At 36.7% G+C, this 25,619-nt stretch overlaps 1 protein-coding gene across 3 annotated transcripts in view; it reads right to left on the bottom strand.

Moving 5' to 3' along the window:
• Window positions 1-25,309, bottom strand: part of OPRM1 (opioid receptor mu 1) — a 177,434-nt gene extending 152,125 nt beyond the window's left edge. For 2 of the 3 annotated variants that reach the window (XM_037820001.1, XM_037820015.1), the window contains exon 1: window positions 25,002-25,294. In XM_037820001.1, the coding sequence (XP_037675929.1) occupies window positions 25,002-25,294 (293 nt within the window). Of the gene's footprint in view, window positions 1-25,001 lie in introns of all 3 variants that reach the window. The other variant, XM_037820005.1, reaches the window with a different exon arrangement.
• Window positions 25,310-25,619: the final 310 nt, after the last annotated feature.

Below are 25,619 nucleotides of genomic sequence, written 5' to 3'. Positions count from 1 at the left end.
ATGTAATATATCATTATTGTTTGAATTAACATTTCACTGATTGCTATAGAGGATGACCATGGTTTCATGCATTTCTAGGTCAATTGTGCAACCTCCTCTAAGAATTTGTTTTCATTTTTCTTGCCCATTTTTATTGAGTTATCCTTTTATTGATTTTTAAGAGGTTAAAAATATATGCTAAAATATTTATTCTCAGACTTCCACTTTTTGTTTAACTTATTTGTGGCATTTTTTTGTCCTTCAGTGTTAATTTTTAACTTTCTTTATGGTGTGTGTGTGTGTTTGTGTGAGTGTGTATGTGTGCTCATCTTGTTCATAAAGGCTTCCTTATTCTGAGGTTATTAAAATATTCTTGAAATATTCTTTTAATAATTTTCAAATATTGTTTTTTTCAGAGCATATTTTAACATTTGTTTTTATAAAAATGATATATGCTTATTGTACAAATAAACAGTATAAGAAAGTACAATACAAAGAATAAAATAAAAACCCACTAAAATCATACCACTTGGAGATAGTATCTTGATCATGTCTTTCCAAACATCTTATACCTCAGAAGACTAATGTATAGCAATGCTTACTAAATGCCTGGTGCTGTGCTAAGCAATTTACAGAATTGATGGGACAGGTACCTTATCATCCCCATTTTACAGATGAGGAAACTAAGGCTCAGACAGTTCAGTCAACTTATCCAAAGTCAATCCAAGAAGTGAGAGAGCTGGGATTTCACCCCCATGTCTGTGGTGGAAAAGCCATTTTGTCTCCCTGCCTCCCTCCAATAGACATGGAGTCTGTCAAAGTCAGGCGTTGAATCTCACTATTCTTCTGAGCCCAGCCCCTCCCACATAGTAAGCACTCAAAAGGTGCTTATTTTATTTCATTATCTAAAAAATAGATTTAATCTTGACCATAATTTCATCCTTGTGATGAAAAGCATCAATCTCTCCCATCCCACCTCATTCCCATTGTCTAAAGGGATCATTTTCAATGCCTAAAGCTGAATAGTTTAGTAATTACTTCAGTATCTCTATATAACATATGTGATGGTTGGGTTCATGCGTCTACTTGGCCAGGCCAGGTGATGGTGCCCAGATGTCTGGTCAAGCAAGCACTGGCCTAACCGTTACTGAAAGGACATTTACGGCTGGTCAATAAACCAGAAGTTGGGTTTATTAGATCATCAGTCAATTGACTGCAGCTATGACTGATCACATCAGCGAAAGGTGTGTCTTCCACAATGAGAGAATTCAATCAGCTGGATTTAATCCAATCAGTTGAACACTTTTAAGGAAGAGAGAGAGAGAACCTTCACTTCTTCGGCCAGCCAGTGAAGTGTTTTCTGAGTTCATCGAACACTTTCATCGGAGTTGCCTGCCCTATGGAATTTGGATTCGTGCACCCCCAGAATTGCATGAGGCACTTTTATAAAATCTTGTATTTACAGATATCTCTTGTTGATTCTGTCTCCCTAGAGAACCCCAACTAATACAACATGCTTCTAGTATATTTTGAGGACTTAATATCTAAAATATCTAGTCTGGCTCCATACAAAATCTAGATTCAAAGTAGCTTTTGTTCACTTTGAAAATATTACTCCGTTCATTGTCTTCTTTACTCATCAATAATATAGCCATTGACTTTTGAAATTATCTTTGAGATTATTCACTGCCTCTGCATGTGTAGCCCACCTGGGGGCAGGTATTGGAATCTGTTCCTGAGTCTTGTGTTAAGTACAGATTTTCAACAAAAATGGACGATGGGATGGGCTTGAGAAAAATACAGTACACAGTGTCTACTCCTCTGGTTTGGGCTGCTTTCTGATTCTCCAGGGCATTGTCAGTCCCCTGGCCTAGTTTCTCTGCACCCAAGAACTTCACCAATTTGGAAGCTGACACTGTTGCTTCTGTCTAAACTGCAGATTGGAAGATGCACAAGGGTCAACCAACCTAGCTGCTACCTCTGTGAAAATCCATCCCATTATGGAGTACCTTTGGGGTTTCCTCCACCTATCACAGAACTCCTTTGGCTTATATTGTCTATTTTCATTCCAGGTATTCTATAAGGGTTTAGCTTTATCTGGAATGGAAGAATGTTTTTCCAGAATTCATATTTCTTGAGTAAAGTAATCAGTTACCAGACTTCTCTCTGTCCTATTAGTCTCTCCTTCCAAAAGGAGAAGGGGTGACCTATTTAGTTAATATGCTTAACTCTATTCAATCTCTTCTCTCTTTCTTTTTGAGATTCAGAGTCCCAATGGAAATATATACTATATTCTACTGCTCCATTTTCTAAAATTTAAAGGGGCCAGTCTCCTTATGGGAGGTTGCCAGATCTGTGACTGTGTGGGTTAATGTGTTTCATTCTGGTGTTAGAATTAGGAAGCCATTATTATGACATACCTAAGCCACATCATCCAGCAAAGTATTCATCAGTAATAAAACTGATATTTTTTTTCTCCATCCATTGATTCATTTGGTCTTATCTTTCACTTGGTTCAAACATGGGCCAGGAAAATAAGAGTGACATTTAATAAGGCCCATTAAATCACCACACTATCTACCAAGAATATCTCTATCATTCTCATAAATTCATCTATGCCTATCCATTGATTTAGTGATTTAATTTATATCCTTTAAAATAACTTCTAACACTTTCTGCAGTTTGGAGGCAGGGAGGAGGGTCCTGGACTTGTTCTCAATCAGTCATCTTGAAATGGAAGATTGCATTCATTTTAAAGAATGCTTTTAGTTTATGTATTTGTGATGGTTAGGTTCATGTGTCAACTTGGCTAGGTGATGGTACCCAGCTGTCTGGTCAAGCGACCACTGGTCTAACCATTGCTGGGAGGATGTTTGTGGCTGGTTAATAAACTAATAGGCTGGTTTATTAAATCATCAGTCAATTGGCTGCAGCTATGACTGATGACACCAATGAAGGGCATGTCTTCCACAATGAGAGAATGCAATTGGCTGGATTTAATCCAATCAATCAGTTGAAGACTTTTAAGCAAGACAGATAGAGGACCTTCACTTCTTTGGCTGACCAGCAAAGCATTTCCTGAGGAGTTCATTGAAGTTGCCAGCTGATTTCCTGAGGAGTTCATCGAACATATTTGTCGAAAATCTCAGTTCATTTCCTGAGGAGTTCATCAAGTTGCCAGTTCGTTTCCTGAGGAGTTCACCAAACATCTTCATTGGAGTTTCCAGTTTACTGACTGCTCTATGGAGTTTGGACTCATGCACACCCACGGTTGTGTGAGTCACTTTTATAAATCTTATATTCATAGGTATCTCTTATTGATTCTGTTTCCCTAGAGAACCCTAACACAGTATTGAATAAAAACAAATCTTGTGCTATTAATGAATTTGAAAATAAATTTCAATATTTCATTTTGCATGTGAAATATTAGTGCTGTAAAATATATATAACTGTCTCAGTAGCATTATCTGTCTATTAGTGTTTATGCATCTGGAATATAGGGACTATTTTAGTTTCCTAGCTGCTAAAATAAATACCATAAAATGGGTTGGCTTAACATCAGGAATTTATTGGCTCATGGATTTTAAACTAGGAGAAGTCCAAACTCGAAGTGTCAGCTAGGTGATGCTTTCTTCCAGAAGGCTGTGGCTGGCTGCCAGTGATCCTTGGTCCTCGGCTTTTCTGTCACACATGGCAATGCACATGGCAGTGTCTTCTTTCTCTTCCGCATTCCATTGACTTCCAGTTCCTGGCTGCTCCCCATGACTTCTCTGTCTTTCACTCTGCTTATAAAGGACTCTAGTAATCTGGATTAAAGCCCATCCTATTCAGTTGGACCACATCTTAACTGAAGCAGCATCCACCAGAATGTGGATCAAGACCAAGAGCATGTCCAAACTGGGATACGCAATCCAATCCACCACAAAGACCATGTTCAATCTGTATTCTATTCCCTGAATTGTTGTGCTGGAGTGAAATGATGGACTCTCCTGACCCTAGTGCCCACATCTTTATCCTTCCTTAATTATAACAATCCTGGTCTCTATTCTTAAAGGGATTTTTTCCCCATAGGAATAAACCATGACTTCCCACCCCATGTCACCTTACTACTCCCTGGTTGTCCCAATTTTTATCCTTCCCCTATTGCCAGAAGAGAAGAATTAATGAGGTTACATAATAGTGACAAAGAAAAAAAGCCCCTGACAGCTTTCAGAAAGCTAGCCTAGTTGCTAGCAGTCATGCTGTGGTATTCCTTTGTTGAACATGATTTCATAGACTATCAACATCAGATGAGGACTCTCCATGACTATAATGCAACAGGACAAAAACAAGACTGTTCTATCATCATGCCTGATGATTCTGTTCCCAAATCACCAAGCAAAGTAAAATCCCTGAGATGTTCTGTTTCCCTTGATGCAGAAAGATTAGGAAACCCAACTTTGTTTGGCTGTAAGTGTATTCTGTGGTATGTTTTACTGGTGAGCATAGACCGTAGCATGTACTTGGAGATAACAATAAGGATCAGGAGATTGTACCAGCATCAGCAAGCCAACTAGAGGCAACAATTGGAGAGAAGCACTAGGAATTTTCCAATTATGTACTCAGATGAAGTCAGACTACTTAGGGGACAGGATTTGTAGCTATAACAGCTGCCTGCACCACTAAAATCTTGGGATATGTCCCCACCAGATGTCTATCTGTGGTAGGCAGGACCCATTCCAGGTGGAATGTGGGATTGGTAAAGCTCATACTCTGTATATTACTCAGTTTTTAAAACATACCCTCCACCCCTTTTTGCAGAGCCTACCACCATTCACTGTTCCCTTAGCTAGCCTCTGACATGCTCTATTTTGACTCTCTCCCTCTATTATGTTTCAATTCCTTCATGCTCTAGTTAAACATGGTCTTTGTGTTCTAGAAGTCATCAAAGTGAAGTCCGACTTACTCAGTTGTAATTAACTGCTTTATACTTACATTGCTTATTGTGCAATATCTTCCAAAGATATTTTGCATTCTCAAAGGACTACCCAATGTTCCATTAATCAAACTGTTAGGTATTAAGAGATTAAGGAGTAAAATTGGGGCTGTGGTGGTAAGTCTTTTAAAATAGGAAGATTCATGGTGCCTTGTGAAACACTCCAGCATAGTGTTGGGTTGGGTTTATGATCCTGGCCAAGTCAATGACTCTCTCTGAGCCTCAATTTCCTCATCTGTAAAGAAGTGATGCTATGACCACTAAAAACAACAGAATTAAAGGATGAGAAGTACGGAGGCTATTTTTGAGCATAATAATCATAACCAAGATTTCTTGAATGTTTATGTTATGTTAGGCATTGCTCTAAGCAGTTTACTTGATATTTTTTTCTTAATCTACATAACAGAATTATGAGATCCATATTGTCATTTCTTTTATAGATGAATAAACTCAGGTTTAAAGAGGTTAAATAACTTGCTCAAGAATAACAATGGCAGAGGCAGGATTTAAATCCATGTCTGTTTATTATAGGGTTCATGCTTTTCACTATTACATCACACTGCTACAGTATACATCATATAGCATAAGCTAGCTGTATGACAGACAACTTTTATAAAGTGCAGTAAGGTTTACAAGTACTTCTGCATACATTTAAACAAACTGATGCTCACAAAACCCTATTAGCAGCTAAAACAACTATGATCATTGTCCTTATTTTAAAGAGAAGAGAACTGACATTTAGAACAGTTGTCAAAGACAAAAGTGTTTAACACTGTGCATTTGATATAGCTGGGTGTTTGTTGCTATTATACAAGCAAAATATCTGGATAATTAAGCTTTGCTTTATTTGCAGTTTTTTGTACGTGTGTGTGTGTGTGTGTGTGTGTGCCCTATAGATATAATCATCAGCCATGCTTAATAAATAAACATCAAAAATACATTGGAGAGAAATGTATTTTAGACTATCATGTAGGGAATCAAAAGAACAATGTCCTCAATGCTCCTAAGTTTTGTGACAGAGAGATTTAATTAAGATCCATGAGGTCTTAATTTCAAAATTCATTTGTCAAGATTGTTGATAATTCCCTATTTATCCCTTTTAGTGTATCACACCTGCTGATTTCCAAATGTCTTGGCATTTAATTAATTCCTGCTGCCCAAAATTTTTCAAAATTTGTCCAAATTTTCTTCAAAAATTTGCAGGAAAAGGAAAGGTAATGCAATTAGTTCCTGCAGATTTTGATTTATACAAACCATATATTTATGTAGGGTGTTTGCATTCAAGAATTATATAACCCTTTATAATTTAGCTATTACACTGACCTGGGACTTTTCTAGGAAACGTAAAGAAACTTTTTGAGATTTTTTTCAGAGTATTTTCAGGCAGAGAGACTTTTTGGAAGGTATTTTCCTTCCCCTGTGGAGAATTCAATAGCACTTGGTAGGAGAAAATATGAATCATGAATAAACCAGTAATTTGGCAGAGCAAATAACCCCATTGGTTTTTAAAGCCTGAAATTTTAGTCTTATGGTTCAACAAGAGTTATTCAGTCAATATAGAGTTATCCTCTAAACTTGCAATAGACTCATCTGGCATTAACAACATTTCTAGTTACAAAGCAGTATATACAGCTGTGTCTTTAATAAAAAAACTCCAAATGTGGCCCTGGTTTATATTTTAGTGAAAAAGCCTGCTAAAGCAATATTTTATTGCCTTCAGGATCAGCTATAACTTTTGAAATGTTCTCCTCTTTATTTATTTTCATATAGCTAATTGTATTTTTCCTCATTATACTGTTACATATTCACCTTTAAAAATCTAAATAATACTGAAATATATAAGAAAGTAAATCAGAAACCACAATAAACTTAACATATAGAGACAAACTCTAGTAACATTTTGTTACACTTAATACTCTAATTTTTTGATCAAAGTTATATGTTTCTGCTAGCTAAAAATAAAATTATATTGGACTATATGAATGAAATAAAACATCTTAAGAATTATAGTTCTCTCTTAAATTTTCATAGAATACCTTTCCACTTCTAGGGGAAATGCTATAATATTAACTATTTTCATAATTACTTCGTTCCCATGAAATCCTCTCAGTGTCAACACTGAATCAACATACATTCATTTACCTTTTTTTTTTTCCTGTCAAGTACTGTGCAAAGTACTGGGGCATGACGATTCTCAAGTAAGGTGTGCCCCTCTTGTCTGGGAGGGCTTCCTGTCTGGTGAGAGATCAGAACCAGGTGATTTCAAAGCAGTATGCCATATATTATGGCAAGGTAGGGGATGGTAAGTCAATGTTGAAATAAGTAACTGACCTGGACTTAGATGACAAGAAAGTTTCAATTATTCAAAATTAGCTTCTTCACATGTAGATCGCCCATGAAAATACCGCATTTGCTTCTCAAGGTAACATGCCTGTCTCATTCTGTCAAGAATTTTGTGTCAGATGGTGGAGGAAGGGACCAGTTTAGGGTGAACCCCAAATTGTATCAGAAACAAATCTAAATCTAGCTTCTCCAATTATTATCAGGTATCTGTTTTCCAGAAACAAATATAAACCAATGTTAAATAAGCTTAAATGATCAAATTTTGCTACCGATCAAATTTTATTCCTGGTTTGTTTTCTCCTGTATGAAGTAGGATTTCCTTTTTCTTAATTAAACTTTGGTCTTTCAAATGTCTGTGAAATGGTTGGTGAATAGTAGGGGCCAGAAAATATCCTTTATTCCCCTAGTGTGGGCCTCTTGTATGATACATCTCTAAGATAAATCTGGATTCCTTTGTCACGACATTGCCTTGGGACATCCTTCTCCCCATAGGCTGGAGGACAATCCCACTCCTGTTGTTCTCCCAGTATTATGGCCATTGTTTCCTCTTCCTCTTTCTCCTGGGGAGGCATGAGTCCACTGTCTTTTCAGGGGAAAAAAATCTCTCTACAAAGTTGCTGCTCCCAATGTGTGCTAATTTGAATATAAAATGCAATCTTGTGTTGATTAAGCTGGAACCTTCGGATTAGGTTGTTTCCATGGAGATGTGCCCCACCCAACTGTAGGTGATAACTCTGATTAGAAAATTTCCATGGAGGCATAGCCCGGCCCATTCAGCGTGGGCCTTGATTAGTTTACTGCAGCACTATATAAGCGCAGAAATAGAAGGACTTCAAAGCAGCTGCAGCCACGAGGGACACTTTGAAGAATGCACAGGAGCTGAGAGAGGAGATGAAATGCTATCTAGGAGCAAGCAGACGCCAGCCACGTGCCTTCCCAGCTAATAGAGGTTTTCCGGATGCCATTGGCCATCCTCCAGTGAAGGTCCCCGATTCTTGATGCCTTGCCTTGGACACTTTATGGCCTTAAGACTGTAACTGTGTAACCAAATCAACCCCCTTTATAAAACCCAATCCATTTCTGGTGTTTTGCAAAACAGCAGCATTAGCAAACCAGAACAAAATGTTTGTCAGTTTTCTATCTATCATGTTGGTGCTAGAAGCAGAATTCCATTTACTGGTAATTCCCACATATTCTTCATGTTCTTCTCCAATCTGCTTCTAAGGCATGGAATATGGAGTGAACTGGAATAGAATCGCTATTCTCGAAGAATTTGGCATGGGTCTTGAATAGACTAGGTGTCCATACTTTTCATTGAGTCACCCCATCAGCCATTTGAAAACCGGAAGATGGAGTTACGAAAAAGATCTCTGAATTAGAAGGGGAGTTTTCTGGTACTTTTTCCTTTATTGAGGCTCTCTGGAGTAACACTGGCATGCCTGGTTACTTTCACTTGGCACTAATTCCAGCTAACCTGCCCCTTGCTGTCCATCTGCTATTTGCTTACTAAGAAAGCAACAGCTTAGAGTAGAATGCGTTTCCTTGAATTTAAGAATTGGATTCATTAGCAAAATACTTGTGTAAAATTCATAACTATTCTTCTCCTATGTTGATTCTCTTGAAATTATTCCAGATTTCATTCTTTATTCCAGAATCAATTTTCTTCAATCACTATTATCTTCTCATAGCCTCCTTCCCATTTGAAGTGAGAGAAGGAAAAGGCAGATACTTCATGGACTCAGGTTCTTTTCTCAACTTGAATGTGGAAAATAGCATTTGTAAAACATCCTTGCTCCTAAATCAAACAATAGTTACTCCTTTTATAGGAATTTTATACTTGGGAATAACACGTTTCTTTCATTCATGAATTCCCAGAGAGAGGAACTATGATCTAAAAATTATTTTCACAAACCATAATGGGAAAATGAAATATAGAGGGCTGAAATAAGTCTAGCATTAACACATTATAATCAGTCCAATGTATTAAAAAATTTCAGCTACTGCATGTCCTATGACAATTTGTAATTGTGTTGGGTTCTGAAATATAGGAGTGAAGAAAACAGAAAGCTTCTGTTCCCTAAGAGTTTACATTCTCCAAACTGGAAATTTTCTTCTTCCCAAAATGTAAGCAAAGATCACTGATGTAAATGGAAATGTGAAAATGACATGGTGGTTGGGTGAATAATAGATCAAGAATTTTTGACTAGATTTACAGCTCCCTCCACTGATCCTGGCTACTCATGGTCTCCGGATAAATGTTTGTTGATTTAAGTTATTAGCATCCACTGGTTATAGCATAGGTAATTATGCTGTTGAAGACAGTTGAAGTATGAGAGTGCCTTTAGATCACAATTGAGCTTTTGTAATTAGAAGATCCACAAATAATTAATGGATTCTATTTTTTCCAGGCTGTTAGGCTGATTCAATTAGAGACCTAGATCTAGTTAGTTCAGAGACATAAGGTCAATTCAAAATGTCACAGTCTAATACAAAGGGAAACTCCAGATGTAGGCTTATGTGGAGATAGGCTTTCTTTTTCCTTCTTTCCCATTTCAATGGGCAGAGCCTGTCAATAAAGGAAAAGTAATGAGTAGGTTGCCAATTAGTGAACATTTTGGCAAGTGAGATATAGAAGCTAAGATAATAGGCCTGTTAGCCATCCAAGTGAAGCCTCTACAACTGACTTGAAAATCTCTTCTGATGCAATTAAATGCAACAGTTTTGAAGAGCTAAAATTTCAGGGTATTTAGATCTTGATTCAATTCTTAGTTCTATCATTTATTAACTGGATAAAGTTGAACTGAATACTTAAATTTTCTGAGTACTATTTCCCCCATCTGCAAAACTTGGAAAATGTTAGTACCTTCCTTAAATTGTGGTGTAAGGATGAAATTTAAAAACCACCAGTGTATTTAAGGTGCCTAGTATGGAGTCTGACATGTAGCAGCTTTCAATAAATGTTAACTCTGATGATGACGATGATGATGATGATGATGATGAAGATGTGTATCATGGATTTCAAATTTAATGAGGCAAACACTATTCTCCAATAAGACAAATGCTTGTAACCACATACTCTCTCTTGCTTATGTTTACTTGTCCTTACAATATGGGTCCTGATTAAGTGTTTGTATTTACAAAAGTGTTATTTTACTTTTCCTTGCATTGACCTTGTTTCTAGCATGATCCTCGTGTGTGCTAAAGATAATTGGTGCATCCTGACCTATGATTGTTCTGAAAATCCAGCTGCTTTCAAAGAGCTTTTGACCAACTGTTCAAAAAAAAAAATTGCTTTTGTTTGTTATATTCCATATCTTCATCTATTTCAATTAGAATGCTAATATTTTACATTTGAAATATCAACCTCAAACACCTATGAAAACAAAAAATCTCAACTATACCAAGCATGATTAAATTTTACAAGAAGGTGCTATCATTGTACTAGAGTTAGAGCAAATTTTGTGTTAGGAGCGGAAGATATATGTCTTTAAACAAAATATTAACAAAGACAGGGATGCCTACAGGACATAATTCCTTCATTCATATGCTATTGTTTTGAGTTTCTCTGAGAAAATAATGCTCTTGTTACAGAAATGATGATTTCTTTTTTTTAAAGATATGCTTTGTGGCATTGACTCATGTACCCAATGATTTTTGTGGAAATATGGTATGTTTGTTTATAGACAAGCAATTTCTCTTTTGTTCAGAATAATAATCCCATTTTAAAGGATGACATCAATTTCTCCTTTGATACTTCTGCCCTAAATTCTCCAGAAAGCATAGTAATTTTAAGAAGAACTTCCAGTCTGACATCCAGCTTGATCTGCCTTCTGCCTGTGTTCACGTGACGGGGTATTCATAGGTAGAATGGCCATTGTTTCAGTACAGTGACACACTAACAGATGTCCTGAAGCAACAATTCTTGGGACTTTCTCCCTGTGAATCTCTGTCATGCAAAACTCTACTATTCCATTGTAATATCCTCACTATTTCTAAAATGTTTACAATATCTTCTTTGAGAAACACTTGTAAATTATGGTCTATTGTGTTCTCTTTCATTGTTTTATGAAGATTGACCAAAGCATTTTTTCCACCCGCTTTTGCTGTCTTGTCTCTGAGACAAATATTTACCTTCACTGAAATTGAAAAATTCAATAAATTTAAATCAGAAGTATCTCATGGATGGGCTTATTGATGGAGGAAGATGAGCTGCAAAAATTAATTGTAATAAACAAAGGAACAGTGTTTGGTGGTGTGGTTTAAAGCACCCAGGGTTAGTACTATAGTCCTATCTTTGGCGGTTAATTAGCTGGGGAAATGGTTTTTTTTCTTTTCCACTTGACCCTACATTTGGGGAGACTTAGGCTGTGCCTGTTTTGCTCACTGATGTCTCCTGAGCTCCTAGGAGAGTGCTTTATACACAGTTAGTGCTCTACAAACATATATTAAATAAATGAGCCTCCAGAGTTTCATCTTCTTTAATAATAGTTCAGTTAACAATTCCTTCCAGTCTATTCTCACAAAAATTTTATGAGAATCAAGTACTCAGGTGAAAAATTTTAATTCCTATACATTTTTAGGCATGATTTTTATTCTTAGCTATACATTTTGTTTATTTTACAAGGAAGTTAAATAGATTCTTTTGTCATCAGAAGGAAAGGACTATTTGAAGGATCTCAACATTGTCTGCTTTTAATAGGAACTTTTTCTTTCTCTGGCCTTGTGGAGCACCAACATCATCACAAGCATTTAATTTTTTATTCAACTCATGTGGTTTCTGTTTCCAGAGCTGATGGGGGCTGAGTAAGTACAAAATTATAATGTCGATAATAACTCCCCTTGTTCTTGGCAAGTGCAGCCAGGTTTGCTTTTCAGGTTTATACTGCCAGCAACACTTTTCAATTAACATTTAATACACGCCCACAAAATACTCAACCTCTCACTGGCACTGAACCAATGTTTCAGGAAAAAATGCTCAGAAGCAGAGAAGGCTTTCCCTTTCATTGATCTCATTTACTGTGCTCTAGTTCCCAGAGACACTGTAAACCTCAAGGATGATATTCTAAGCTATGACCTGTGCTTGCTTTATTTATAGGGTTTACCACCCTCATGTAGGAAACCAACAGACATTGTTTTGCAAGTCCTTGAAAAATCCATTATGAAGGTGTTAGGGATAGATAGATACTCACACAGACTCAGCTGAATCATCATGAATACATCCTCCCTGAAGAGCTCCATCTTTTGACCAATTTTAATGTGACTAGCATATCAGACTTGTATCATGGGCCAGGGCTCTTCACAGGAGTGAGGTATTAAATGCCAGACTTTCCAGAGCTAATGTTCAGAGAACGCCACTGCTATATTATTTCTTCTGTTTCAAATGATTGACTCTGCTAGATAAAAAGGAGTTGCATCACAGGCAGACAGCATTTAGACTTAGATTTTGCTTTAAACTCCTAGGCTATAACACCAATTTAAAATGTGAAACATTTACTAAAAAAAAAGAGCTCTTTTGTCCACAAAAATAATTGGCTTGACATCTACCTTTTCCCCACTGAATTTATTAGATAACATCAAAAGACTTATCAATAGGGAACCAAATAAGTTTCAGTATCTGATTTGTCTTCACATCATCCTGTCACCAGTAAGGTGGTTTTAAAATGACCCAGTGTACCAGGAAGGAGTTGACTGGCTCGAGGAGAAGAATGGCATTAATCAGAGACAGCTGGGAAAAGGATGCTTGGCTTTGCCTCTACAGAGAAAATAGCTCTTTATTCTACTTTAGAAACTATAATTCAAAATATTATAATCGGTAAAAACTTGACCTGGGGGGGGGGCAAAAGCACAGGGTGAGTGCTGAGATGCCACAGGCTGACGCTGTGAGTCCAGCCGGAAGGGAGCTGAACTAGGAACAAATAGCAAAGCTCCTTCCCTCTGTATGACACTTGATAGTTTACCACATACTTGCACATATCTTATCGAAATTGGACCTAAAACCCCTGTGAGATTGAATGTAATTATGATTCCTTTATCAAAAATGAGACATGGAGTTTCTGTGATTTGCATAATGAATAAGTGGCAGAGATTCAAACCTGAGTCTGCTCATTTCAAGTTTAGTGTTCTACAAACTCCACCAGGCCTACTTTTAAGGGAGTTGATTGAGTTAACTTTAGGGAAAATTTTAAAACATCCTGAGGCTCAGTATTTCTGTTAGATAGTTTAATTTACTACTTATTCTATAAGCAGCTTTTTATAGTTCAAGGAAGTAGAACCCATGGACAGACCTCTTAAACCTCTTTAAACAACCAGAACTCAATTTTCATGTACCAAATGGAGATTTGTTTATTTTACAATAATAACCTTAACCTTAGCTGCACATTTGAATCTCCTGGGGATCTTTTAGGAATACCTATGCCCAGGAGCTTCCCCCTGAGATTTGATATAATTAGCCTTAGATGAGGCTGCTTCCTCCTTCCCCCTTCCCTCCTTTTCCCCTCCTCCTCCTCTTCTCCTCTTCTTCCTCCTCCCTCTCCTTCTCCTACCCCTCCTCCTCCTCCTTCTTCTTCTTTTAAAGCTTCCAGATGATTCTTAATGAGCAGCCAGGATTGAGAACCACTGGACTAGAAGACCCCAAGTTCCTTCTCTTTTGTGTGTCTATGTGTGTTGTAAGGATTAATGCAACAGCTTTGATATTCCATGAGTTAATTAGAACAAACTGCAACTTTTATTATTCATTTTATCCCCTCTGGGTTCCTTGTTGCAATCTAGATCCAGCTCTGACATGAAAGAGTTCAAGAAATTCAGACTGTTTCAGCTGGACTCTATGTTACCAGTCAAAACTCTCCTTCAGCTTGGCTCTTCCTGCAAAATTCTGCCTGATGGATATCTGGCCTAATCTAAAGAACTCCAGGACGCACCAGAAAGTTTTCTCTGTGCACACAGATCAAAGGGTCAGTGATTTAGAGACTTGGGCGTGGAATTAAAGATGTGGAGTCAGGCAGGAAGGAGATTTCAGGGAGTCTTTAGGTAATCATCGAACAAAACTAAGGAAAAGAAGCCAAAGAGATTGTGGGTGTCCACACAGCACCTTGTCCTACCACATGCCCCCCTTTTATCCAGTTAGACAGTCTGAGTTCTAAAACACAAGGAAAAACAGTTTCAAAGCAACCTTAGAGAACTGCAGAAAACACATCATTTTTTTTTTTTTGAAAAACGAGCAAGTTACGTAAGTCAGAAAGCAAAGGGAAAAGAAATGCAGACAATGAATTTTTGTGCCTGAAAGGGCATAAAGAGAGATTGCAGGAAATGGAGCTGTCACTCACAAGCTAGGGGGTGGGGGAGTGCTGGTGGCTGGTATGCAGGCATAAGTGTCTTTGAGGACAGACTTTCCAGTTGCTAAGAAGTTAATATAAATTTGCAGGTGACAGTTTCAGTTCTTCCTGAAAGCTTCAAAGTGATTAATGAAGAAAATACTGTGAGAAAGCCTGGAAAATTGTACTGATTCAAGATAACCACAAAGCGTATCTGAGAGAGAGGGAGGTGCTTCAGAAATGTTATTTTCTAATGTCTGACTCTCTAACTCTGAACATTGCAGATCGTTGAGGTCAAATGAAGAGTTAGGGGTTGGAAAGTGGGGCCTGGAGTGAACTAGAGACGGTACCATATGATTGCTATTACCACCCAACTTCAACATCTGTTCCATAAAAGCAACATCCTCTGACATAACAATCCATAGCAAGTGTGCTGGTTTGCATTAGACTGCATATTGGTAGTGCTGCTTACCAATGATGAAAAATACTGCGTCAGAATAGATTATTCTAACAAAATATTTCTTCATCTCTTAAACAGTGTGTAATCAATTTTGCCAAAGGCAGTATGTCTTTATTTCATGACCACTGCCAGCTAAAAATCATTTTATTTATCATGTCCTGTACCCGAGGTTGGCAAACACCCATCACTTTTTTTTGTATGGCAGGTTGGTTAAGAACGGTTTTTTACATTTTTAAGTGTTTGAAAAAATCAAAAGAATAATAATATTTCAAGATGAGAAGATTACATGGAAATTCAGATTTCAGTGTTCATAGATAAGTTTTATTGGAACACAGCACACCCACTCTTTCACATGTTGTCTGTGGCTGGTTTGCTGTATGAAGGCAGAGTTGAGTAGCTGTGGCAGAAACCACGTGCCACATCTACCCTATTTGCTCTCTGGCCCTTGAAGGAAAGAGATTGTGAACTTTGGTCCAAGACTGAGCAAAGTGGACACACTTCATCCACCAGAAATGAGTCCTATGTGTATCTCAATGTGATAAAAAGAGGGGGATATTCTTACTTTAAGTCATTGAAATCCAACTCTATTTTTTGAAAAAAATGAGCAACTTTACTTTGAGAATTTTATCTCAATATGTATTACAAAGCATTACTATGCCTAGGCTTCAGGTGACAGAGCAATGACTGAGACCTGGGAATCCATTTTTTTTTCAAACTATTCCCTCTTGTTATAATAAATGGTCATAAAAACACAAAACTTGGCTTCATGAATGAACTTACTGTAACACATAATATGGAACATAGCTTGCTGATTTTCTTCTTCAGCTGAGTTTTAAAAAAATATTTTCTAGAAGAATGTTGTATATATTAACATTTAATTTTTTTACTTCTTCAAATTCTACTTTCTGTGTTTCTATATAAGAGTAGCAATCTATTCCCCATTCAAAGTCTGAGGACTTATTTGTGTGTGTATAGCTATCTATCTATCTATGTATCTATCTATGTATCTATGATCTATCTATCTATGTTAGAATTCATGTTTTGCTGATATTAATCTACTGGTACAGATCATTTTTCATGACTTAAGTCCTAAAAGCTAAATATGCATGAGGAAAGCAGTGAATTGAAGGAATTGTCTGAATTAGAGTTTACATGGAATAATCTGAGGTTAATCTGTATTACTGAAAACTTCATATTACAGAGTATTTTAAAAATGTACAATTCTGTTGCTCAATTTTGAAATGGTGAATTTCTTAGCTAATCCAGAATGATGTTGTGGATCAAGTCTCCAAGGGTGATCAAGTGACATTTTGTGAGACTATGAGAGAATGCACACATTTTTCACAGTAATAGCATATATTATGGATTTCAATGCAGGGAAGTTGGCGTAAGAGGGGAAGATGCAAGGAAGAAGAGATTTAAATTGGAATTTGAAGAATAAGGAGGATTTTGGTAGGAAACGAAGTAGAGAGATACAGGGGAAAATAGAATGGTGAAAAAGTAAAGAAAAAACTGTAAAGGAGAAAACATGGATATTTGAAGACAATGAATGGAACAATTTAATTTATTCAGATAATACTTTAGACTGATACCTTTTACTTCATCAGAATGGTTACAATTAGAATCACTTTAGGACACCAACTTATATGCAACTGGTAAACTGACACACGATGCTTGGATTAAAAAAAACAAAACTGTACTTGAAAATATTCTTTCCTGGACAGAAACTTAAATCCAGACCAAAGAGATCTTTCTCTCATTGGAAACCATCACATATTCCACCACCAGCAAAAGCCCTACACATTTGTTTGCAATGTTTCATTTGATTAGATGTGGTGGAACCAATATTTCTCTGAATTATTTTGGAATGCAGCATCCAGGATATGGTTCATTTCTGAAGGCAATATTGAAGCTATCTCCCTATGAAGTAAAGAGAGAATAAAGGATACAAACACAAGCATACACACACACACACACACACACACACACACACACACACACACACACACACAAGTAAGAGGCAGATCAAGGGAGATAGAGAAATGTCCATTTGGGGTTAAGCTGAATCCATTGGGGTTGGGATGAAACTGGAAACAAGATTATTTAATTTTGTAGATGAGTACTCTTTTCTCTAGGTATTATAGCTGGTAAAATTATGGAGAAACAGTCATCAAAGTGGCCAAAGGAAGTCTTAGTACTAGAAGGGACGTTATGAGTTTTAGTCCCCCCTGGTCAAGGGTTGCTCCATGGGGGTAACTTCCTCACACTTCAGGAGGTACCTGTGTGAATGCCAGGCTGATTCTCTCTCTCTTTTTAAATACAGTTTATTGAGATATATTCACATACCCTACAATCATCCACAATGTAAAATCAATTATTCACAGTACCATTCATAGTTGTGCATTCATCACCAAAATCATTTTTTGAAGATTTTCCTTACTCCAAAAAAAAAAAAAAAATAGTAAAAGTAAAAAAGAACATCTAAAACATTCCATTCTTCTACCCTACCCTATTTTTCTTCTAGTTTTTGTCCCCATTTCTCTACTCGTCTGTGCCAGGCTGATTCTTGTAGAGAGTAGTAGGATCAGAAACTCCAGGAAAGACAGCTAATGGTAAGGATGCAGCTAAGGTGAGGAGCTACCAAGTTATACCTAAGCACAACAGAGTGCCACAACAATGGCAGAAGTAAAAGGTGGGACATAAAAGGGCATGAAACAATATGGAAGCCATTGTTTAAAATGCTGCCTGAGATTCCACTATGCAGTATATACCCAGAATATCTTAAAGCAGGGACACAAACAGACAAATGCACACCGATATTCATAGTGGTGTTATTCACAATTGCCAAAAGATGGAAGCAATCCAAGTATCCATCAACCAAGAAATGGATAAGCAAAACGTGGTATATACATATGATGGAATGTTATTTGGCAATAAGAAGGAATGAAGTGACAACCTGGATGACCCTTGAGGACAAAATGCTGAGTGAAATAAGTCAGACACTAAGTGACAGATACATGATTTCACTAATATGAACTAATCAGAATATGTAAACTCATAGTCATAAAATGTACAATACAGGTTACCAAGAGTTGCCTGTATGTACAGAATTTTTAATGAGGTTGAACTTAAGTGTTTGGAAAGGGATAGAGGTGAGGGTAGCTCATTATGGAGATTATAAGTAATAGTACTGAACTGTAGGTGAATTTGGTGGAAAGAGGTTGTTTAGAGTTATGTATGTCACCAGAAGGAAAGCTAGAGGTTTAAATAGGGGATCATATAACACGATGAACCTTGAGGTGGATGTTGTTTAAGATTAACACTACGAATATGCATAAGTTTTTGCATGAACTAATACAAATGCAAGACACTTGTACAAAGAGTTAATAATATGTTGATGTATGGGGAAAAAGTACCTATTGCAAGCTATAGACTATAGTTAACAGTAATATCTTAACATCCTTTCATCAACAATAACAAGTGTACCACACCAGTACGAGAGGTCAGTAATGGAGGGGGATAAGGGGTGTGGGGTGTTTTGGTTTTCTTTTTTTTATGCCTATCTGGTATTTTTCTTTTTGGAACAATGAAAATGCTTTAAAATTGAATGTGATGATGAGTGCACAAGTAGATGATGACACTGTGAGACACTGTATACTTTGGATGGATTGTATAGTATGTGACTGTATCTCAAAAAAAAGAAAAAAAGTAAAAGGAAAGATGAAAATGAGCCAGCAAAAAAGGGGTTGGAGGAGAGTATTTGAGGCAGAAAACAGGATATAAGGAAGCCCTGAGGCAAGAATCTGTAATTGTTTATATCCCAGCAACTGAAAGGTGTGGCTGGAGCCCAGTGGGTTTGAGAGGAGTGGTACAAAGAGAATTTGGAGACTTAAGGCTTGGGCCAGACCATACAGGGCCTCTTTAGGCCAGAAAAGTTAGGATTTTATTCAAAGTGCAATGGACAGCCATTGAAGGTTTTTAACCAAGAGAGTGCCCTGTTCTGATTTAGATTTTTAAAAGATTATCTTGCCTATTAGGTGGAGAATATTTGGAATGGGGTAAAAAATGAAAGTCCAACAAGGTTACTCTAAATAATAATAAAAATCCAAAGTTAATATGTGTTCAAAACAGCTATTGGGACAAAACAAGGAAAAAATATAATCTTCCTCACTATCTCCCTTTACCTTTTTTTTAACTCTGAGCCTCCAAGGTAGCTAATGTAACAGCAGGTTATTGTTAAATTGCATTTCCCCATGTTCATACAGACATAAACATACGTGAATGCTTATAGATTAGGGGTGTAATTGTTTTTGCAAAAATAAAATTATATCACTAACAATAGCAACAACAACAACAACAAATACTGGAAATCCTATGCAGATGCCTTGGGGATACAAATGGAGGGACAGGTGAGCTGGCAGTTGAACAGCATTCTCCGGGGCTCCCAAAATGCTCAGCCTGAACAGCTCTGCTTTGATCTGATTTATATATCAGCTTCCAAGTTCTTGAAATAAATGTCTACAAATAAAAAAAGTTTGGAAACCGCTGCCATGAATCATTATTTCAGTTAAATATACATTAAACTTTGCAAGGGTTAAAGACTTGGAATTCTTTTATTTTGTTATTCCACAGAAGATTTAGTCTTTGGTGTTTATCACTTGCATATTTTTAAATGTCATAATGTTTCATACTATTTATTTTTCAAAATGAGCTTTAATGTTCTCACTGAATTTAAAAATTCTATTTCAATTACTACCTAAAATGGAATACCAGAAGAAACAACTTTTTTATCTTTTATGTGTGAAGAGTCCTCCAAGAGGTTTAAATTCTCAAAATAACCATTGTTAACATTTATCATTCGAATGACATTTTGACACAGTCAGAAACTAATTACTTTTATTTCCTTTTTAGAAGTAGAGAAACTGCGCAGGTTTATATGTTCATGAACGGATTTATTTGTTGCAGCAATTGCTGAAATAATTCTCCATGGATAGTGTATATTTTAGTATTAACAAAGAATTAATATTAATATGGTAATAATGATTAGTAATATATTAAATTAATATAATATCAGTAATATTAATGTAGTATTAATGAAAATATTGGAATACTAGAAATATAAAGAAACCTTTCTAACAAGTTGTAGCACATAATCGTCTTAAAGGGATCAGTTAAAAGTATTCAGGAAAGTTAATGGCCGGAGTTTCTCTTTGTTTGTGTTTGTTTTGTTTGACATCTAGTTTCTATCACTGACTATCTGGAAATAGAACAACTCTGGGCAAATAGTGAAATTATGTGCATTAACTTTAATGCACAGTATGATACCAATTATGCAAAGTTTAAAGAACATGTAAAAAAGACTATATTTTGTTTTTGGAAAAACACAAATGTAATAAAAATTTTGAATATGTGTGTGACTGGTAACCACCACATTCGTGATAGTGCTAGCCTCTGGGGAGGGAGGGTTATGGATCAGAGGGAGGCTTCAACTGTGGCAGTAATAGAAATAGAAATAAAGATATATACCAAATGTACACATATATAGCATATACTACTGAAAGTGTATATAATTATTATAATATTCATCATATGTATTATTATTATTGTACAACTTGTGAAAGAAAAGGATCTGAAGAAGTTTAGCACAATGTTAGGATTTAAAAGTGAGCGTGGCAGGAACATGGTTTTCCTTATATTATTCCCTATACTTTCATTTAGGTTGGAAATTTTTCATAAAATATAAACTAGTTAATTTGTTCAGTAAAGAAGGGAGAGACGAGTGAAAAGAAACTCAAATGACAACTTCATGCCAAGTCAGAGAACTTCTTAAAACAGAAGAAATTAGAAGCAACTTGCATCCTCAGGACACAAAGAAGAAGAGGTGTTCAAGACAGAATGACAATTAAATAATTATATTATTATATTCTTATTAATTTATCATCTGTAATTAATATACATTATATCAGTACATATCAGTATGTTGTCAATATTATTAATAAATAATATAATTAATAAGTGAATAACAAAGTGTAAATTACACTGGATGATACCAGTAGCTCTCCATTGCTAAATGAAAGGCCTACAATTAAATTGCTATGCTGTGTTGTCAGCAACTATGTTAAGGACTGAATTTTATTTAGGAGGTATTTTTTCCTACAAATTCATCCTGTAATTAGGATATTTCATGATTTTTAAAAAGTGAACTTTTTTGATATTTGAGTCTTCCTAAATAAATAATTTTTTATTTTACGAAAAGTACTAGTGACCCATATTCAGTGATATAGTCTTTCAAATTAATTCAAATATATATATGCTTATTTATAATAAATTAGATAAAATATATAATTATTCATTATTATCCCAGTTATCTAAATCTGAATTACATCTAAAATCTTCTGTCCATTCATGCATGACGTATCATTTTGTAGTTTATTCCTGAATCAAATATTTAGCATTTAGAGCAAGTATAAATAAGCTCATAGGACTTGCTCTATGATCTGAAATACTTTTCAGTGAAAGAAAAATGACAATAGCATCTTGCATATGTTTAACTGCTCTTCTCTGATAATTAGTCATATTGAGAATTCATCTAGGCAAATTAAGAACTTATCTTAGGAATTAAGGCCATACCATTTATCACTCTTCATTACCTGGAAGGATGGCTTACCTAAACCAAGGAAACCTAACAGTTTCTAGCCCTTCAGTTCTTTCAGCCGTGTCTTCATAGACAATATTCATAACTAAAGGACAAATATTTTGGGGAAAAATATCACAAAATTGACCCATCTGGGACTATATCAGTTTTAACAGTTACGGTTAATCTTTTAGTTAAATATTTACAGTAAATGACCCCTGGTGGTGATAACTTTGTGTATGTTTCATTGATTTTTTTCTTTAAAAAAATTTGAAAGTATTACTACACTATCATTATTTCGTTTAAAATGATTGCTACTTTTTTAAGTTTTTATCACCATATTTCCAGATACTTTGGGGTAATTGTTATAATATTGCTCTCCTGCAATTACTTTTTTCTTTAAAACTTAAAGGTTTTCAGATGATGAGTACTTACAACATTTCAGTTATTTAACATCTGGGTTTTAAACTTCAGATCATATGGCAGTCTCTCTCTTCCTTACAGAACTTGGAACATCACTGTGTAAGAACAGTATTAAAGTGATACTATTTTATAATGTTCATGAGGGCTGATGATGATGGTGATGGTGGTGCTGGGATACAGCATTTGAATGACCAGTTTGTTGTTTTTGTTGCTATAGTCATATGAGTCTTGTGATTCATTCAATGTTAAGATGTTATAACAAATGCTACCTAATCTGCTCAGAAAACTGTAACTACTTAACCATTCGAAAGCTTAAAACTTTGTAGAATTTTAAATAGCACCAGGAAGTGAACAATTCATCTCAATACTTTAATAGAAGCAACATCATACCTATCTTTTAACAGGGACAGTAATATCCTGGGTTTAGAATACCAGAGCCTGGAGACAATTCAGTTAACTATTCTGTGCTAAGTAGACATACTTTCTTCACTCCACAGCTAATTTCCCTATCATTTTCATCTGTCACTGAAATGTCTAATTTTTGTTTCACAGTCACATTCCAAAAAGGTTATTTAACCCTGTAATTAAGCATCCACTCAGCTACAGGTGGGCATTTGGGGTGACCTTGCAAATAGTACTTCATTTTGTTAGAACTTTCGGTACAGAGGGGTACAGCATGATATTACATTCTCAGTAAGATGCAATGTCACCATCTTTTTCAAGCCAACAGACAGTCAGAGGTAATGTCTTTAAAACAAACTCACCTATCCAAGAACCCCTTATACACTGAAATAAGAGAAGGCCAACCTGCTTATTTCACAGCCGGCCGCTGCTCTATCTTTATAGAACAGCACAAACAAGAGGGGAGAAATATCAGGAAAGAAAATACCAAAGAAAAGCAATAGAAGGGAAAAAAAGATGATTCAGATGGCAGGATTTCTAGATGCCTTGGGAATTTCTCCCTAGTGCCTTTTTTCTCCAAGATTCCAGACACAAATGTAGAGTAATTAGTTATTCCCAAATTACCACTGATCACTGCTAATTAAATCCGTTCTGTCAATCTAATAGTTGAATTAACTCAAACCATGATTTGCCACCCTAATAAACAGAAAATTATATTGGCTACGAAGATTCAGTGGCACTGAACTAATAAACTATCTGTCCTTGGAGAATCCATTTATATTCCATGTACTTCAGTTTACTCATATAGCATAGGTAATGTCTGGGGTACCCTCTAGCTCGATTACTTTATGATTCTATAATTTATCTGGGAAAATGGGAAACACTTTCCTTTCTCAAGGCTGGCCTTTATTTATGCTTTTTATGATCATAGTTGGAGAATAAGACTTGATCTTTATCTTTGTTTTGAATCTTTGTATTGGATTCATAAAGTAAGTCCCTTTAAAAGTAAATTCTTCCATTGGTTCCCTTCCTGCATTTTTCCTTCTGTTGTTAGCCATCCTCTCAATAGATGGTGCTCTTTTCTCAGAGACACTACTCATCTTATTCTTCATCAAAATACCAGGAAAATTAGTTTTACTCTTTAGCAATCATTAATTAAAGAAATCAGATGTATAAGTAGAAAGAATCGATAACAAGTAGTTTGCAGCATCTTGGTAATGAAAGCATAATGAGCAGAGTGTTTGCGAAACAATTAAATAGCTCATTGAAGCCTTCAGTGGTTGCTGAATAGATGAAAGAAATATTGTATCTAAATATGAAAAAGCCATGTTCTTGATATACATATAACCCCTAGTAGGAAGAAACCCCCAAATCAGGAGCCATTTTAAAGGGCTAAGATAGATATCTACTCTTTTTAAAAGTGAATATATACTACTAATTTCTAAACAGTAATATTTTCATGTTCATATGTAGGATTCAAATACACCCATCAACACCAACACAGTCTACATCAATCTCTGTCAACAGTGAGAGCTGGCATACTCATTGTGGACTGCAAACTCTTTGGAAATAACTGCATTGGATAAAGACACTTTTTTTTTTCAGAACACCCATTTCAGCTTCCTATATTATAGTTTATAATGCAGAATTATGCTGTGTTGGTCACTTTTAATTAGTTCCAACTTTTGTAGGCATTGAAAAACAGTCATAGCATGCAGCTTTCCTGAACACTCTCCCAACTCCAGATACCAGTTGTGACTCTTCTGGTACATCCTCAAATGCTAACTGTAAACTAGTCTAGGCAACACATTGCCAGGTTTGTTACAACAAAGCAATACAGTTTGCTGGAGAGAGACACCAGGAAAATCTTCCTCCTACCCAACGTGGCCTCAGGAAAAAAGAGTGGGATACAGGATACTGTGACAAGAGAAGAGAAAGAGGTGGGGCCATGGTACAGTGAGGTACTCCTAAGCCATCAGGAGTAGGTAATTTGCCACAGTTTACCTCCTAAGAGAACTGAGACTGCAACTCAGCCCCACTAGTTAGAATTGCTCTCCCATCCTTCTCAAATTATCGATTCCAATTCCACAGCTCTGCCAAAGGCACTCTAGGACAGTGTCCAAGAACCCTCTCCCAATTCCTTAAAAGTGGACTAGCTAGAGCATTTTTATTATTTGTTTATTTATTTATTTATTTATTTATTTATTTATTGGGCAGAGCTTTATAGATTTTACCAAAGCAACTTCTATGCTCCTGAAAGTTCGGATTCTTTCTTTATCGACGGAGGGAAAAAACAGAAGAGTAGATTTTCTCTCACCAACAGCAACCACTCTATCCACGGTTGTCTCCACAGTCTGTCTTACTCACCGCCCCTTTCTAATCCTGCCGCCAAGCACTCTGCCTTGGGGCTTAGGTGTCCCTCCCTGCCCTCTTAGTCGCCGAAAGCTCCGATCGCGGTCCCGGCGCCTTCCTTACCTGACAATCACATACATGACCAGAAAGTTTCCGAAGAGACCCACCACGCATACGATAGAGTACAGGGCCATAATGGTAATGGCCGTGATCATGGAAGGACTGCCGGTCGGAGGGCACAGGCTGTCGCTCCCGCCCAGCTCGGTGCGGTTCGGACCGCATGGGTCGGACAGGTTGCTATCAAAGTGAGACAAGTTGACCCAGGAACCGGGGCTGGGTGCTGGGAAGCAACTTGAAGAGGGCATGAAGGACTCCGTGCAATTGCTGGCGTTCGTGGGGATGCTGCTGCTGTCCATGGTGCTGACGCCCGGCTGGGGATCACTTTGTGAGCTAATCGCAAGCACCCGGACTTTTCAGGTTCCACGCGCTACAGCAGCTTTTTCCAGCCGCTGTCTCAGCTCCTGTTATTTCTTACAGAGACCGACACTGGCGGAGCCACGGAGGAGCGTCAGACAGAAGCGCAGAGCTGAGCATCTGACATTATCTTCTGCTTGTAGCCCCCTCCCACCTTAGTTGTACGCAGAGACACGTCCCCAAGCCGATATCGCCCGGGGGTGAGCGGGGAGGGAGGGCTGTGAGGCATCCGAGACTGGAGGGAAGGGCGGAGAGAAAGGCTGGATT

This window comes from Choloepus didactylus, chromosome 2, assembly GCF_015220235.1.
Source record: "Choloepus didactylus isolate mChoDid1 chromosome 2, mChoDid1.pri, whole genome shotgun sequence".
NCBI classification, from domain to species: Eukaryota; Metazoa; Chordata; class Mammalia; order Pilosa; family Megalonychidae; genus Choloepus; species Choloepus didactylus.
Note: the sequence above shows the minus strand (reverse complement) of the source record. Positions and strands in the feature narration are given on the sequence as shown.